Below are 14,936 nucleotides of genomic sequence, written 5' to 3' on the forward strand. Positions count from 1 at the left end.
ACTGTGTGTAAAAAGCAATTAAAATGTTGTATACATTGTACTTGTAAAGATGTAGATATCAATTGAACATTACATATGTAACCATAATTTAAATTCAGAAAAAAAAGTTTTTTAATGGCAATGATATTGAAGAAAAAAAAATTAAAGGTGACGATCCTTCAATATGGCACACCTGTACATGACGATAGATCTCTCAGGTGAATAATTTGTTTTATGTTGCCATGGTAATAATACTCCCAGCTATCATTTTATTGATAGGTATTTGTATAGCAATTGATGGTATAATCTGAGCTTTAACAGTAAAATTAATCTATCTTTTACCTGATACATACATTTCAAATTAAAATCAAAGTATTTGGCAAATTCAAGATAAATGATGCCAAACTGAAAAACCTGACATTTTCCCTATGTGCCCTGAAGACTAGGAAATTAATAATTATTATGACTGAAAGATTAAATAACTCTGGAATCAGTAGTTATATGAGAGGAATTGTTAGATAATAAGTTTAATCCCTCATTGAATAATGCGTTTTGATTTTGATTTAAATTTCCTGTATATTTGAGTTGAGCACTATTGATCATGTTGATGAAGGATGTTATTCATTTGCTTTCATACTTATATCTTCTTGTTGGAAATACATAAAAGTTTTATCAGTGTTACAGTCTCAGCTGTTTACAGAAAAAAAATCAATTTTTGAACTTAATAGCATTTTTTAACTTATTTAACCCTCCTTCAGATGAAACCAGAACAATACTTTACTTACTTCAGAAATTTGATAATATGCAAATCCCATTGATTTATTCAAAATTTAAGTTGCCTTTGATATAAAAAAAAAAAAACAGAAGAAAGTTCCTGAATCTTATTTTATTAAAGAAAGATTTACTTATTGTCAAGTGTAAAATATTGAATGATATATAACCAAATCAGACTATTGATTTGTTTTTTTTTATAACAGTATCAATTCTGAACAAACAAAAGTTGGCCATTACAGGTAGTTTTCTTTGTGTAACACCCCATCAACCATAAATCTATACCAATTACTACCACTAAAACATCTGCTCCTTTATATGTCCTTATACTAGTTAATATTTCACCTTCATTAGCATGCATAGTTCTAAGCCAATCAAATTAGTTTATACAAATGACAAAGGCAGCAATCCGAAAGACAGATGCAAAATTATTATAATTGATTTTTCCAAAGGATGACATCTCTTTTACTCATTGTTCCAAGAGTTTGAACATTTAACTTTGTTATTGAGAAAAGGATTTTTAAGCTACACTAAATGGTTCTGAAGGTAAGATAATTGTTCATTTTACAGGAAAAGTACTTTTTATGCTAGTTTTGATTGTTTTAATGGATTTTAAACTTGATAAAAAAGTCATGCAAGTCATTGGAACTCTGTTCATAATTTATGCATCTAATGATGGTATTGGAAATATGTGTTTTTTGTATTATTTGACTTGTTAGATTAATGTAAAGGTAGGTGATTTAGATTTATGTTTGGTTGATAGTCATATTTATTTTACTTATAAGTGGTTTTACATGGTTTTAAGCAGTTAAATTGACTTTTCTGGAAAGTTTTATGCTAATGAGGAAGCTACCAGATTCCTTTACCGACCAAAATGGCTGAACTTGCAGACAAGACTTGTTGACAAATATAGTAATAGGAAAAAGTTCTTATTTGACAATTTTCATGGAAATTTATATCAAAGTCAACATAATTCACTTTTCTATGAAGGTTTTAATATTTTGATGGATTCTTTTTAGAAAGTTGACACTTTTTTTAAAGAATCTTTGATATGATGTTATTGATTTTTTTGGAAGATGTAGCTTTAGTTAATTAAGATGAAAGGCTAGTTAGTTATCATGGAAAGATGTGATTCATTAACCTTTTAGAGATTATAATATTTTTAAATTGATTTTTTTTCTTTGTAGAATTCTGATGGTGGAAAATCAAGGGGAACTGGAGAGGGAAATGAAAAGATGACAAACAAAAGAAAAAGTAAGTTAAGTAATTGAAAGGTCATCAAATACTGAAATATTTTATTTTACATTCATCCTACCGTTTATATAAGGTGTAAGGTTGCATCATATTATTACTACTATAAATTTGAACAATAGAATTGAAACTGAACTTTACCTGAAATTTTTGAATATTGATTTGCAATCAGAATTAATAATTAAGTATCAACTATTGAATTGTAAATGCATTGCTCCTGGATTAAGTTCACACAATTGTAGATCTTATTTTAAAAAGATATATGCAAAGAAAAGCCAAAAGTAGTGGAAAAACCTTTTTTTTTATTGTGTGAAAGAAATCACATGCAACAAGACTTTCGTGCAAATTTGACAGAAATTGTAGTACAGAATGATATGTAATTATAAATAAATAATTTTTAATAATTTACGATTTCACAATGTTATGTCTAATGGTGCGTGAATGACAACACAAAAGTTCAATATGTTACACAGTATAAAGTTGTTCACACTTTAGGTAGTTTTATCTACCCCCTGTGTAACAGCTGTCATCCTCAGGTACATGTACCTTTGTTGTGAATGACAGATGGTAAATGTTTAATCAATCAACTTTTATTAAAGTTTACAATTTTGGTCATTATTAATTGTATTATTGAATTTGCTGTTTTAATTCTACCATTATATATATTTTTTTTTATTTTAAAATACCATTTATTTCAGTAATTTCATTGATATATTAAGCACTTAAATGATAATGTTGGTGTTTTTTTTGGTGTGATAATAAAGATATCAATTTATTTGTAAATTTTCTTCCATGTTTGAAGGATTTTATTCTTATAATTAAATAATGGATTGTTTGACAATGGATCTTTTATTTTTTTGTATGAAGAATACTAGTCTGATAAATCATATACTTTTAGTTTGCAATAGATACAAACATTTAGAATTATTAAGTATACAATTATGTATACAGAGAAATGACTTTAATAAGTCGAGAGAAGTATCATTTAATTGGATGTGAGATACAACGTTATCGCTCATGCCAAAAACAGAAAATATCTGTATTAAAATCTGATGAAAATATTGTTTGAACAAATATTCTTTTTTTTTAGGTGCTGTGGATACCAAAGATTTAAGTAAGGTAGGTGCATTATATTCAAAGTAAAAGAAAAACGTTTTAAACTTTACTTGTGGCAGATCTTTAGATCCAGTTTTGAGACAGCAAGCTAACAACACAACTAACCAAAATACATATGCTTCCATTGGTTCAAACTTTTATTTATCTAAATGTTCTAAAGATTTCAAAGAAAATTGTTGAGCTAGGTAAGGGCATATATATATACAATCTTTAATGCTGATACATGATCTTGATATTAACTTCCTTTTTATTTGTTTTTAATAGGCTGAAGGCTTAGAAAGTAAAAAATCAAAGACAAAACAAGGTAGGTTAACTTCAAAGTGGATGACATTAATTTATTTGTATGTAAAGAATATAGGTAGTTTTTATACAAATGAAAAATACTCAACTGTACAACCCTTTTAACAGGTTATATTTTTTTTTAAATCTGATGGAAAGCATTTTATAAGATGAAATAAGATTGGCATTGTTTTATTCTATAAAAGAGGATAAGACTGATTGTTAAGATTTATTATGGATAAACTTGTAAAAAGAAGGTATATGGGGTTGAGTTCTCACAAACATGTTTAACCCCGCCACATTCTTTTATGTGCCTGTCCAAAGTCAGGAGCCTGTAGTTCAGTGGTTGTCGTCGGTTCATGTCTGTAATATTTGTTTTTCGTAAATTATTTTGTTATAAATAAGCCGGTTAGTTTTCTCAATTGAATTGTTTCATATTTTTCATGTCAAGGCCTTTTATAGCCGACTATACGGTATGGGTTTTTCTCATTGTTGAAAGTCGTATGTTGCCTATAATTGCTTACATCCACTTTATTTAAACTTTTGTTGATAGTTGTCTCATTGGCAATCATACCTCATCTCCTTATTTTTAAATGAATAAATGAGATAAAAAAGGGGAGGGGGGAAAAGATTTAAACTGTTAAGAACAATTTAATTTTAGCTCTGCGCACGCTGTTCAGGATATTATAGTCTTACTACTTTATTTTATTAAAAGAAAAAGTCTTTAGGATAGTTTCTAAATTTTATTGTAGATGCAGTATCAGATGGATTCTGTCCTTTTCCAGGATGCAATGGACTTGGTCATGTGTCTGGAAAGTATGCTAGACATCGCTGGTAAGATTAAACTATTTTACGCATTGTCTTTTACATATACTTAATTTTCAATAATCATGTATATATCTGAAACAAAACATTTCTGCTTCTCCAAAATGAATTAACAGAAGAAATATGAACTTTCAGTATTTTAATCCAAATAAAATGTACTGGAATTCAATTCTTGTCAAATGATTCTAAATTTTAGTCACAAATATGTGTTTTTGTGTTTCTCTGCTAACACAGCCCTTTAAACCACAGATTGATACAGTAGCATCTTAATGGACATTACTAATTAAAAAGGAACCACAATTATTTTTTTTTAAAAAGATCAGTTGACTTTTATTTTTACAAAAAGAAAAAAAAATAGTGTAAAAGACCACAATTTTTTTGAGTAATCCAAAGAATCCATTGGCATACAGCTACTTACAAAACCATTGATTCTTCATTTCAGTTTACAAAGCTGTCCACTGGCAGCAAACAAAAAGAAAATAAGTCAAACTACCACAGTAAAATCAACACCAACCTCTAAGTCAATCCATGTAGAAAAGACTGATGAAGAGGGGAACATTAAATGTGTCAAGGTCAGACTTGATGATGGTTCGAAGGTCAGTGCAGGCGATGATGAAAATGGAGCACAAGAGGAAACACCAATACAGCCAGTATGTTCAGATATTCCTGGGGGAAAACCTGAGGTATCAGAACCAACATGTTTCCAGGAAAGCGAACAAGCTATCCAACAATTGTCTGATGACCTAGATGTAAAACCAGCATCAGATGATTCCACCAGGGAAACTAGTAATGAAAATATTGTAAAATGTGAGATAAAGTCTGAAAATGAACAATCTGCTCCAAATGACGAAGACAACTTGCATAAAATACAACAGCAGTGTGAAACCATTCAAGAAAATGTTGGCAATCAAATAGAAATAAACATGTTTATTGAAAATATGGATCAGTCAACAAATGAACAGTGTTTACAAGAGGTTGTACAAATTTATCAAACTGAGAATGTTGAACAATCATCCCAATCAATTGAAGAGTCTTCAATCTCTTCCATACAAACTGAACAGTCATCACAACCCATGGAAGAACCTCCAGTCACTTCCATACAAACTGAACTGTCTTCACAACCCATGGAAGAATCTCCAGTCACTTCCATACAAACTGAACAGTCATCACAACCCATCGAAGTATCTCGAGTCACTTCCATACAAACTGAACTGTCTTCACAACCCATGGGAGAATCGTCAGTCTCTTCTATTCATACTGAACAGTCATCCCAACCCATGGTAGAATCATCAGTCTCTTCTATACATACTGAACAGTCAATGCAATGCATGGTAGATTTGTCTACCTCACAACAAACTGAACAGACACAGTTTTCTGAAGAAAATATTCAGATGACAGAAGGAGTTGCACAATCACAAGTGGAACCAATTGACCAAAACAATGTGGAAACTGTTCAGACGGGCCCATCTCAAATTATCATTGAACATATTGATTTATCTCAGGGAGGTACTGAGGATATGGACCAATCAGATATTATAGATATATCTGATGAGATCAAAAAAGAAAAGTCAGATGAGGAGGGAGAATTTCAGGTGGTAGCTGAATGGAGTGCTCCAATGGAAGTGATGGATAGAAAAGAGGCGGAAAAAGAGACGCAAACTGTGGAAAAAGAGAAATTTTCCCCAGAAGACAGTGGAAAGGATGATGGGAAAGACAAAGGTAATTATAGAACTGCAGTATTGGATGTATGAAATGTATTAAATATTACCCTACATCCGAACAGGCATTCTCATATTTTCAGACATCTACACACAAATTCTTTTCCACCAAATATTTGCAAGTTGGTGTAAAAAGGAAATCTACTTTACTGTTTTTTCTTTTTTTTTTGTCTAATGCATATAAAACATTTTTAAAGCATAAAATTTACATATAAAAAGTATGTCTTTATGTCCTTTATTGTAAACAAAACAAAACACATACAGTACTTTTGTTTCATCATGGGAGATAACTGCAACTAAGGTATCGAAAAAAAAAAGAATCAATTCAAAATCGGAAAATCTAATTCACCAACAGTAAAAAAACTCAAGAATGTCTAACTTGTGAAAGACTTGTTAGGTATGTGAAATCTTGCTTAGGGTGTACGGCATTCTTTTCGACCTTATTTTTCATTTGTCTGTTTTAGATTATTATATTTTGTATACAAACTATACGAAAAAGTTATTCAAAGACAATTTCTTGTACTTTTTTAATTTTATTTCAATAATTAGACTTCTTTAGTTAAAACAGGCCCCTGATTCAGATTCTCAACATTTTACTATGTTTGAGCTATGAATATTTCAATTGATAGAACAACATAATATAAACATTACTTTCAAACGTTTTTATTTTTATGTAATTGGAAGTTGTTGGTTTTTTTTGTGTATGTTTTTAAAAAGTTTATCGACCAAACTGATATGTTAAAAAAAGTTTATTGACCAAACTGATATGTTAATGTTACATATATGCTTTGATGCTAATCAATTTCAGATGTAAAATGTCCTACCCCTGGTTGTGATGGGACTGGTCATATAACTGGGTTATATTCACACCACAGAAGTTTATCTGGATGTCCAAAAAAAAGCCAAGCTCCTCCTGAAGGTAATTCAAAACATAAATTAACAGGGTCAACTTCACAATTATATAAAGTTAGTCCTGTTGTAGATCATGACTTCAAATAATTTTAAATTGTGCAGTTTCTGAAATGATTACTGTTATATTGAGATAAATAAATATATTTACAAAATACACCAGGCATGAACTTATTGTAGTTTTTCTTTATCTAATGTGGAAGAGCTTAAGTTATCGTTAATTCAAACTTTTTGTTTTCTATAATTCTGTTACAATTTACTGACAAATATTACTTTTTTGTAGTTGTTGCTGCACATGAGAGTTTAACCAGGTATGTTTATGGTATATTAGGAATAGCTCTCGATGCTTTATAGTGTTTCATGTACATGACTTGCCTGCCATTAGGTTGCAGATTTATATACATATGTTTGCTAATCCAGTGGAAATAGAGTTCACTTATTGTATTAAGCTAATTATTTCAGATGGTATTTGGTATATAGATGTCTTTTGGTCTGAAGTTTTGTTTCAGTGCGTTTGTATGTACATTGTAAATGTAAGTCTAAAACTGAAATTTGTCATACATCTAAAATTGCATTATTTTTGTGTACTATAGAATTATTTTTTTTATCAAATACTTTGATTTTTCCAATTATGAGAAGATTTCTAATTTCACTGGATTTGCTTGATAAATCCTCTTCATTGGTTAAAATTATGACATGAAATTTGCTATTATCTGGATTTGCAACTGTTACTGCAGGAAAAAGGAAGAGGCTACAAATTGCTCAATAAAAATAAAATGGTAAAACATCACCTTCAGAATAATTTTTTTTTAACTAATGTGTTTTTTCATTATAATGTTGTGATCAGAAAAAAAACTCAAAATTTGTGACTTCAAGGTATAGTTTCCATTTCAACATTGTCTTAGATGTAAAATGTACAATGGGTATAAATCATTTGTTTACAGATGTCCAACACCAGGATGTATAGGGAAAGGTCATGTCAACAGTAATCGAAGTACACATAGAAGGTAAGAACCATTTTATATATGGTTCAAAGTTTTTGGTTGGCTTCTTTAATCAAGTAATGTTCCATAAAGATCTGTCCATTTGTTTAAAAAAAACTGACAAATGCATAAAATGATCAAAGTGTGTTATAACGGGTAGTTGAAATCATATTAAGACATAATTATTAGGATCATGACACTATGTAGTGCTTTATTTATCAAACTGTTGAATTTGGTTGATGAATTTAAAACAAAACTGGTTGTCTTTTGTTAAATGGTGAATTTCAATCACAAAAGAAGACAAGTAATTTTTTTAATTGTCAAAATGTCACATTATATAACAGTTATTTGTTTTACAATTTGATAGTACTAAAAGAAATACAAATTCCAAGAAAATTTCACTTTGCACATACATATGAAATATGACATTATTATTTAATTTTTTTACCTTAAATCTTCTGTAACAGGAGAACCCATAAGATGTAAAAGATGTTTTTTAATTCCCTAAAAAAGCAAAATTTTAAAATAAATCAACATTAAAAAAAAACTTGAATATTTCTCATGTGTTTGACATAATGTCAAAATTTATATTTTACATTTTAAATTGACTTGTATATTACACAGTGTGTCAGGATGTCCTATTGCAGCCATGGGGAAACTAGTCAGTACAACAACAAATCAAGCAAAAAAAACAGGTCAGTGTTATTCACATTGAATATGAAAGAAATATTTAATAAGCTGTCCACAGAATGGCCTTTATCATATAGTTTTTATTATCTCCCTTTAATTTTAGCACCAAAAACTTTACATTTTTTTTGTATTTATTTTACTTGATATATAATTTGGCCCATTAGACATGCTCAGGCATTTAACAAATTCAATGGAATTTTTCTGTACAGAACCTTTTTAAAAAAAGTTCTTTGGAATGGATATGTGTGCCACTTTAGATAACATTTTCAAATTCTTTTCACAGACTAGGAGTTATTTTCTTGGTGTATATAAGTCTGTTTGAAATGTAGGATAAAATTGACAAATTTTAAACAATTCAGGTTAAGTATTTTCTAGGAAAATGGTTCATTTACCTCATTGAAGTTCATCATTCTCAATGACAATTTCTAGACAGAGAATTCAAAGTTTATTTATGGCTTAAAATGGAGGTCAAAGGGTAAATTTTTTAATAAAGCACAATACTTGTTGCATTAGCAGGCTAACTAATGATTTCTTAGATTCAATGTAAATTGTAATACTGAGTTTTGAGTGTGAAATTATAGGACCTATAACACCTGTCGGTAAGATTTCAGTGTTGTGTTAAAAATTGTAGGAATATACTTTTATTATCCATATCATTTAAGCATTGAACAGCTCTATTACAACAATTTTAATACTAAATCTAAACATTGTCAAACTTAGGATACACAATGTTTAATTTAGTAGAAAATGTATGTTTATGTGTTGTGTAATACAAATATATTGTGGTTTAATACATTTGATATTCATTCAGTTGACCAGTGTTGATGCTTATAGCTATATATAGTTTTTGCATCGTTATTGCACAGAATTGTATGCAATAGAGAACAGTAGACAAAAACAAGTGGCCTTGCTTTCAGTTCAGAAAAGTTTAGTGGTTGAATGGTATTAAAAGATGTGCTATTGAATAGTTATGATATTCTTTCACATCTGTAGTTAGATACTAAGAAAAATACATAGAAAAAAGTCAAAGGTCACTTGTTGTTGGATTTGTATACAGCCTTGCATGTTATTTATGTTGTTGCCATTTAGTTATATTTATTTGTTTATTTTTTTTTTGGTTTGTTAGGTCTGCATTTAGTACTGCTCCCTAAAGAAGATGACCCCAGTAAAGCGGTACTGGCCGCTTGTAATGAAAAAGAACTGATTCGCCTTGCCGCCCAGAAGTCTCAATCTGTCTCGCCTACAGGGCCTGCTAGTGGTGTGTACATTGCTTTTTGTTTGCTCTGTTTCATTTTGTAGAATTGTCAATAGTTTTTAAGATAATTATATTGAAACAGTGATCCAATTCTTTGAATTAGATATTTAAAGTGATTTGGAAGGATTTATTTTTGTTAAATTATCAGTGTAAATAACCGGTGAGCAAAAGTTGAACATCAGGTTCTTAGAAAAATAAATACAAAGAACTGTCATATAAATAGACATTTAATCAGTGTATATTATATTTCTAAGTGATTATTTGATCATTTAATAATATTTAGAAGGAAGATATTTGTTCTTATTATAGAAATTGAATGCTTAGATAGAGTTAGCATAATTATCTTTAAAAATCTTTTGATTTTTTTTTCATTTTGTTTAAAAGTAAACATATTTATAATTTACGGAAAGGTTTGGAAAAAAAAACAAATAAAAAACTTGTATAAATATCAATAAATGTAAACCTTATTGAATTTTTGACAAAACATTATTATGAAAGTAAGGAGGTGTGATTATTTTTTGTATTGTAGAATCTGATAGAATTCTTCGTCCAATGATACTCACCAAGCAATTAGAACTACAGGGAACAGATTCTGTTGTATCTACATCAACACCTCGTGGTAATCTTGCCAAAGAGCTGGAAAAGTACAGCCGACCGGACCTTAATAAAGTTAATGATCAACACGGAACCAGTGCAACAACACCAGTACAAAAACCTCCACCTAAAAAAGACTTAAGTGAACGACCTAACATCTTACGTCGACCTAGTTTTAAGCCAAAGCTTGCACGCAGTCCATCATCCAGTTCGGAGAGCAGCATTACATTACCACTCAGTCAGCCAGTTTCATCAACATCATCTACCATCAGTAACATTCTCAGTCAGCAAAAACAAGCTAACATTGAGTATACTAGGTCTGTAACTACGGTAACAATTCCTAATCCAATAATGGCGAATAAATCTAGTATCCAGCCACAAATTCATGGATCAGTTCTTACCTCACAACAAAATATTGCTTCAAAAGCCAAAACTATATATTTACAATCTGGTTCACAGACCTATAAATTACCACCGGGTTATATCATTTTACCACAATGAAATTATTGTTTTAATTTCTATGTATACAGCAGGATGAAATGGCTTGAACTTGGTTGAGGTCCTTAGTTTTGTTTTAAAAGTTAATAATGAGAGCAAACTTTCTTATGGTAATTAATCTGACCCTCTTTCTGTTAGCACTATCTGTGTCTTTCAAGTTTACTGGAATCAAATTTTCAAGCAGAAATTGAGCTCCCTTTTGATTTGATGTTTGTATCAAGATCAACAGTTATAGGACTTTTATTGTCAAAAAGCTAGAAAATAAATTTCATACACTAAATCAAGTTTGCTTTAGTGGATTTTCATTTTTAATATACAGTGTGGGCATTTATTTTATTTCGAAGATTTTTGGAAATGTTTTTAACCTGGAAATATGATTTTTGTGGGCCCTTGAACATATGTATTTTTTTCTTGTCTTCCATAGTACAGAAAAAAAATGGATTTTGTAAATATTTTTCAAGTTGGGTCAGTTGTGGTTATTGGAGATTTGAAAACAGAAACAAAACGTGCATTACTAGCCAAGTTCAAGCTTATAACATTTTTTTTCGAGAAGAAACTGCTGTTTCAGCTGTAGTAACATTTTACTGTTTTATTTTTGACATACATGTTATGGATTGATATATAGTTGTTATGTACTTTTGAATAAGCAGGACTTAAATTCATATTGAAATTTGTTTACTCTTTCATTTTCTAAACATTTGAAAACTTTCTGGGAAAGACCTCTTACTTAATTTTTTATCATATGTTTTCAGATTGATAAACAAAAGCTAGTCTTTTATTTTTAAAGAAAAACAATAGTTTGAAATTATATTTTTATATATTATTTAGAATTAAATGAAAACAATTTTGATAGGTCATTTAATTTTCACAGTTGAAGATCTACCAACTTAAATACTGAAGTATGAAGAAGTACTGTTTATAGAAATTATTGAGAGTAATAAAGTTTACATTTTTTGACAGTTCTGAATAATGTAACCTGCATTTAAGTCCATGAGGAAAAAGATCTGTAAACACTTCTCATATCAGTTTTAACAGAATCTGTGACTCTTTTCACAAAAATCTTATGATTAAAATTGATCGTAAGTAATACTAAAATGTTCATATCTAAAGAGAAAAACTTTTACTTGTAAGATTTTTTTTGTAAAGAGCAGCTGGTCCTAAATGTTGATAAAGTGAAGCAAATTTCATGTGAATACAATATTGGAAGTTGTAAGGATCAAATTAATTTTTTCAATGTTCTAATGTGTGTAAATTTGTCTTTACAGATCTATCGGGGACTTAAATACAGAGAGGTAAATTTGTCAAAGATTTATTGATGTTGTAACTGCTTTGTCTCCCTTTGATTCAGGTTTTTCTATCTTTTGTTTTTAATTCTATCAAGCTTTCATGACTAATTGTCATTTGATCTGTTTCTGTTTTTAATTTTTTCCCCATCATTTATGAAATATTAAGAACCATTATAAAAAAATTCACAGCCATATCAAAGTCCTGAACAGTTAAACAGTAAGAAGATACCATAGGGGAGGGAAAAGGAGGGAGCATTTCAGAGGTTAGAGAATCATTTTTTCATCAGATTCTTTTTGAATATAAAGTTTTTAGATTAGTACTGAATACATTTAAACCAATAGAAAGACAATTGAACTTTGGGGTTAACATGTGATATAAAACAGAATGATTCTTATAAAATTCTTAAAGCATTTAACAATTATTGCTTTTTAAAGGAAACAAAACAATTTGAATATAGATTTGCTTGTGAAAACATAACATGAAGATTTGGAATTTAATGTTTAAGACATAATTTTCTTTTTTGGTTTAAAAAAAGATAAGATATAAAAATGTCAACAGTTTTTGAGACATTTTGTACTTTTATAACTGAACAAAAAAATTTATATTTTGAACATTGGGAAATGCATTTGGTATATTTTATACTGCCATTTTTTGTTAAATCAATGTAGTTTATATATTACATTGTTATATAATGAAGCTTATTGTGACATATTGTTAAAGATTTTATTCCTTGTTGAACTCTTGTTTTTATTTTCTAAATAAAAAAAGTGACAAACATATGTTATTGACTCATTATTTGTGATAAATTGATCAATTTACAGTGCTAAATTTTGAATTGGTATGTTTACAAAGTGTGAAAATATTGATTTGTTTACCACTTCTTGTTAAAAGAATGTACATGTATTAAAAAGACTTGTTTGTGGAAAATTTAAAAATGTAAAATAGTTACAAATAAAAATAGATTCATGAACAAGATGTTAAACCAAAGAAAATTAGGCACTGCTTTTTGAGGATATTTATACCATAAGGTAAAAATAAAGTAATATTAGATATTTTGATTATGTATCACTGTAATATAATAGATAAGATTAAAAACTGGGCATTCTAGAAAAATTAGTGATTAAATGCCATTTTAGAAAGTTATCAATGAAATCTAAAGTTATCCAAAGTCTTGTTAGGGCTATTCCATTAAAATGTATGTGGGAGGGTACAAAGGGAAGTTTAATTATTGAATGTGGGTCATTGGTCTTTTTTCTATATGCGTCTATTACCATTATGCAAAATTATCTAAAAAATGGTTCTTGGTTGTAGGGATATTTTGAAAGTCCCTTCCTACCCTCCCACATACATTTTAATGGAATAGCCGTTATGAATTTTACATACATCCTGGTATTTTTGGTGGTAACATGATCACCTATAACATTTTCTATTATGGTATAAAAGCCTTAAGATTTATTTTACATTTATAGTTGTTGTATGCATGCTATACTTGGTGTCAGTTTAGACATATTTGATAGAAAAGCTTCATTTACGCTTTGTCAGAAAACTTTTACCAAGCTGTAAACTGATTAATAGGAATAAAATTTGAAATAAATAATGGAAAAACAAAAGAATATTGGGTATCCATCAATGACTCAAATTTACATGTGATAGTAAAATGATAAATCCCATGATATATTTGAATGTTAAATTATTTGAATAAACAATAGTAGGACACTGTATGGTCTTCAACAATTCAAACTGTAAAGCAATTTGATGAAATAAGAGTTGGCAATTACAGGACTTTTAAAACTTTGTGTAGTTTGGTTTTTGTGAGCAGAAATGGTGAACTTTTGAATGGTCAAAAACCAGAAATGGTGAACTTTTGAATGGTCAAACATTAGATTACTGTTCAGATGCCAGTTTTATGATATGTATTGATATCAGGTTATATCACATAGAAAAATAATAGATAAAAAACTAACTTACACACCAGGATCTTGAATATGAGTTTTCCTGATAGTAAAGAAAAAGTCCCTGCTTAGTAACATAATGGAAGGTATATTTGCAAAAACAGCATAATTTCTTAATGAAATAACATTATAAATATATATGATGAAAAAAAATAAATAATAATGATTTAAAAACAGTATCACACACTATTAGTTTGATAAGAATGTTCTAGGATTATAAGCAATTTTGATTGTCAGGTGTAGGAGTCCTAGTGAACTCAGTACAGATTCCAGAGGAGATCCATTTTATGACGGCTTCTCAGGAAAGGGAGACAATTCACAATGTCCAACACCTGGTTGTGATGGTTCTGGTCATGTGACTGGTAACTACACCTCCCATCGTAGTGTATCTGGATGTCCATTAGCTGACAGAAACATTGCAACTTCAAATCAAGTGGATTTGAAGTAAGTGATTTTATCAATAATTAATATTGTTACATACAACTTGAATTATGGCAGTCTGTGTATCAATTATCAAAAGTAGTACATTTCAATCAAATTTTAAGCCACTATACCTAGTTTTATAATGTCGGTTTCACCAATTTTTCATCATTTTAATATATGTAGTCTTTATGTTTTCATGTGTTTTCAGTATTGATACGTTTTACATGAACTAAGCTTTGAAAAAAATCTGAAGTCGTCATAGTAAACTAGCACAGTGAAATTTTAACCTGCTTCTTATATCTCAGTTTTGAAGAAAAAAAATATGGTCAAACATTGTTTTTTCCTCTCTTTTTATGCCCTCGCCGAAGCGGAGGGGGCATTAAGTTTTACCCTTGTCCGTCTGTAC

The 14,936-nt window shown here is 29.3% G+C and overlaps 1 protein-coding gene and 1 long non-coding RNA gene across 2 annotated transcripts in view; both read left to right on the forward strand.

Annotated features, from left to right (window-relative positions):
• Positions 1-14,936, forward strand: part of LOC127712881 (uncharacterized) — a 47,519-nt gene that overhangs the window by 21,200 nt on the left and 11,383 nt on the right. The window lies entirely within an intron of this gene.
• Positions 1-14,936, forward strand: part of LOC127712745 (myelin transcription factor 1-like) — a 40,141-nt gene that overhangs the window by 13,822 nt on the left and 11,383 nt on the right. Inside the window, exons 3-15 of the mRNA XM_052219356.1 lie at positions 1,938-2,004; positions 3,092-3,120; positions 3,382-3,421; positions 4,149-4,230; positions 4,664-5,940; positions 6,748-6,858; positions 7,132-7,159; positions 7,793-7,855; positions 8,456-8,526; positions 9,648-9,779; positions 10,306-10,687; positions 11,213-11,224; positions 14,354-14,551. Coding sequence (XP_052075316.1) covers positions 1,938-2,004; positions 3,092-3,120; positions 3,382-3,421; positions 4,149-4,230; positions 4,664-5,940; positions 6,748-6,858; positions 7,132-7,159; positions 7,793-7,855; positions 8,456-8,526; positions 9,648-9,779; positions 10,306-10,687; positions 11,213-11,224; positions 14,354-14,551 — 2,492 coding nt within the window. The remainder of the gene's footprint in view (positions 1-1,937; positions 2,005-3,091; positions 3,121-3,381; positions 3,422-4,148; positions 4,231-4,663; positions 5,941-6,747; positions 6,859-7,131; positions 7,160-7,792; positions 7,856-8,455; positions 8,527-9,647; positions 9,780-10,305; positions 10,688-11,212; positions 11,225-14,353; positions 14,552-14,936) is intronic.

Source organism: Mytilus californianus, unplaced genomic scaffold (genome assembly GCF_021869535.1).
Source record: "Mytilus californianus isolate M0D057914Y unplaced genomic scaffold, xbMytCali1.0.p SCAF_1, whole genome shotgun sequence".
NCBI lineage: Eukaryota > Metazoa > Mollusca > Bivalvia > Mytilida > Mytilidae > Mytilus > Mytilus californianus.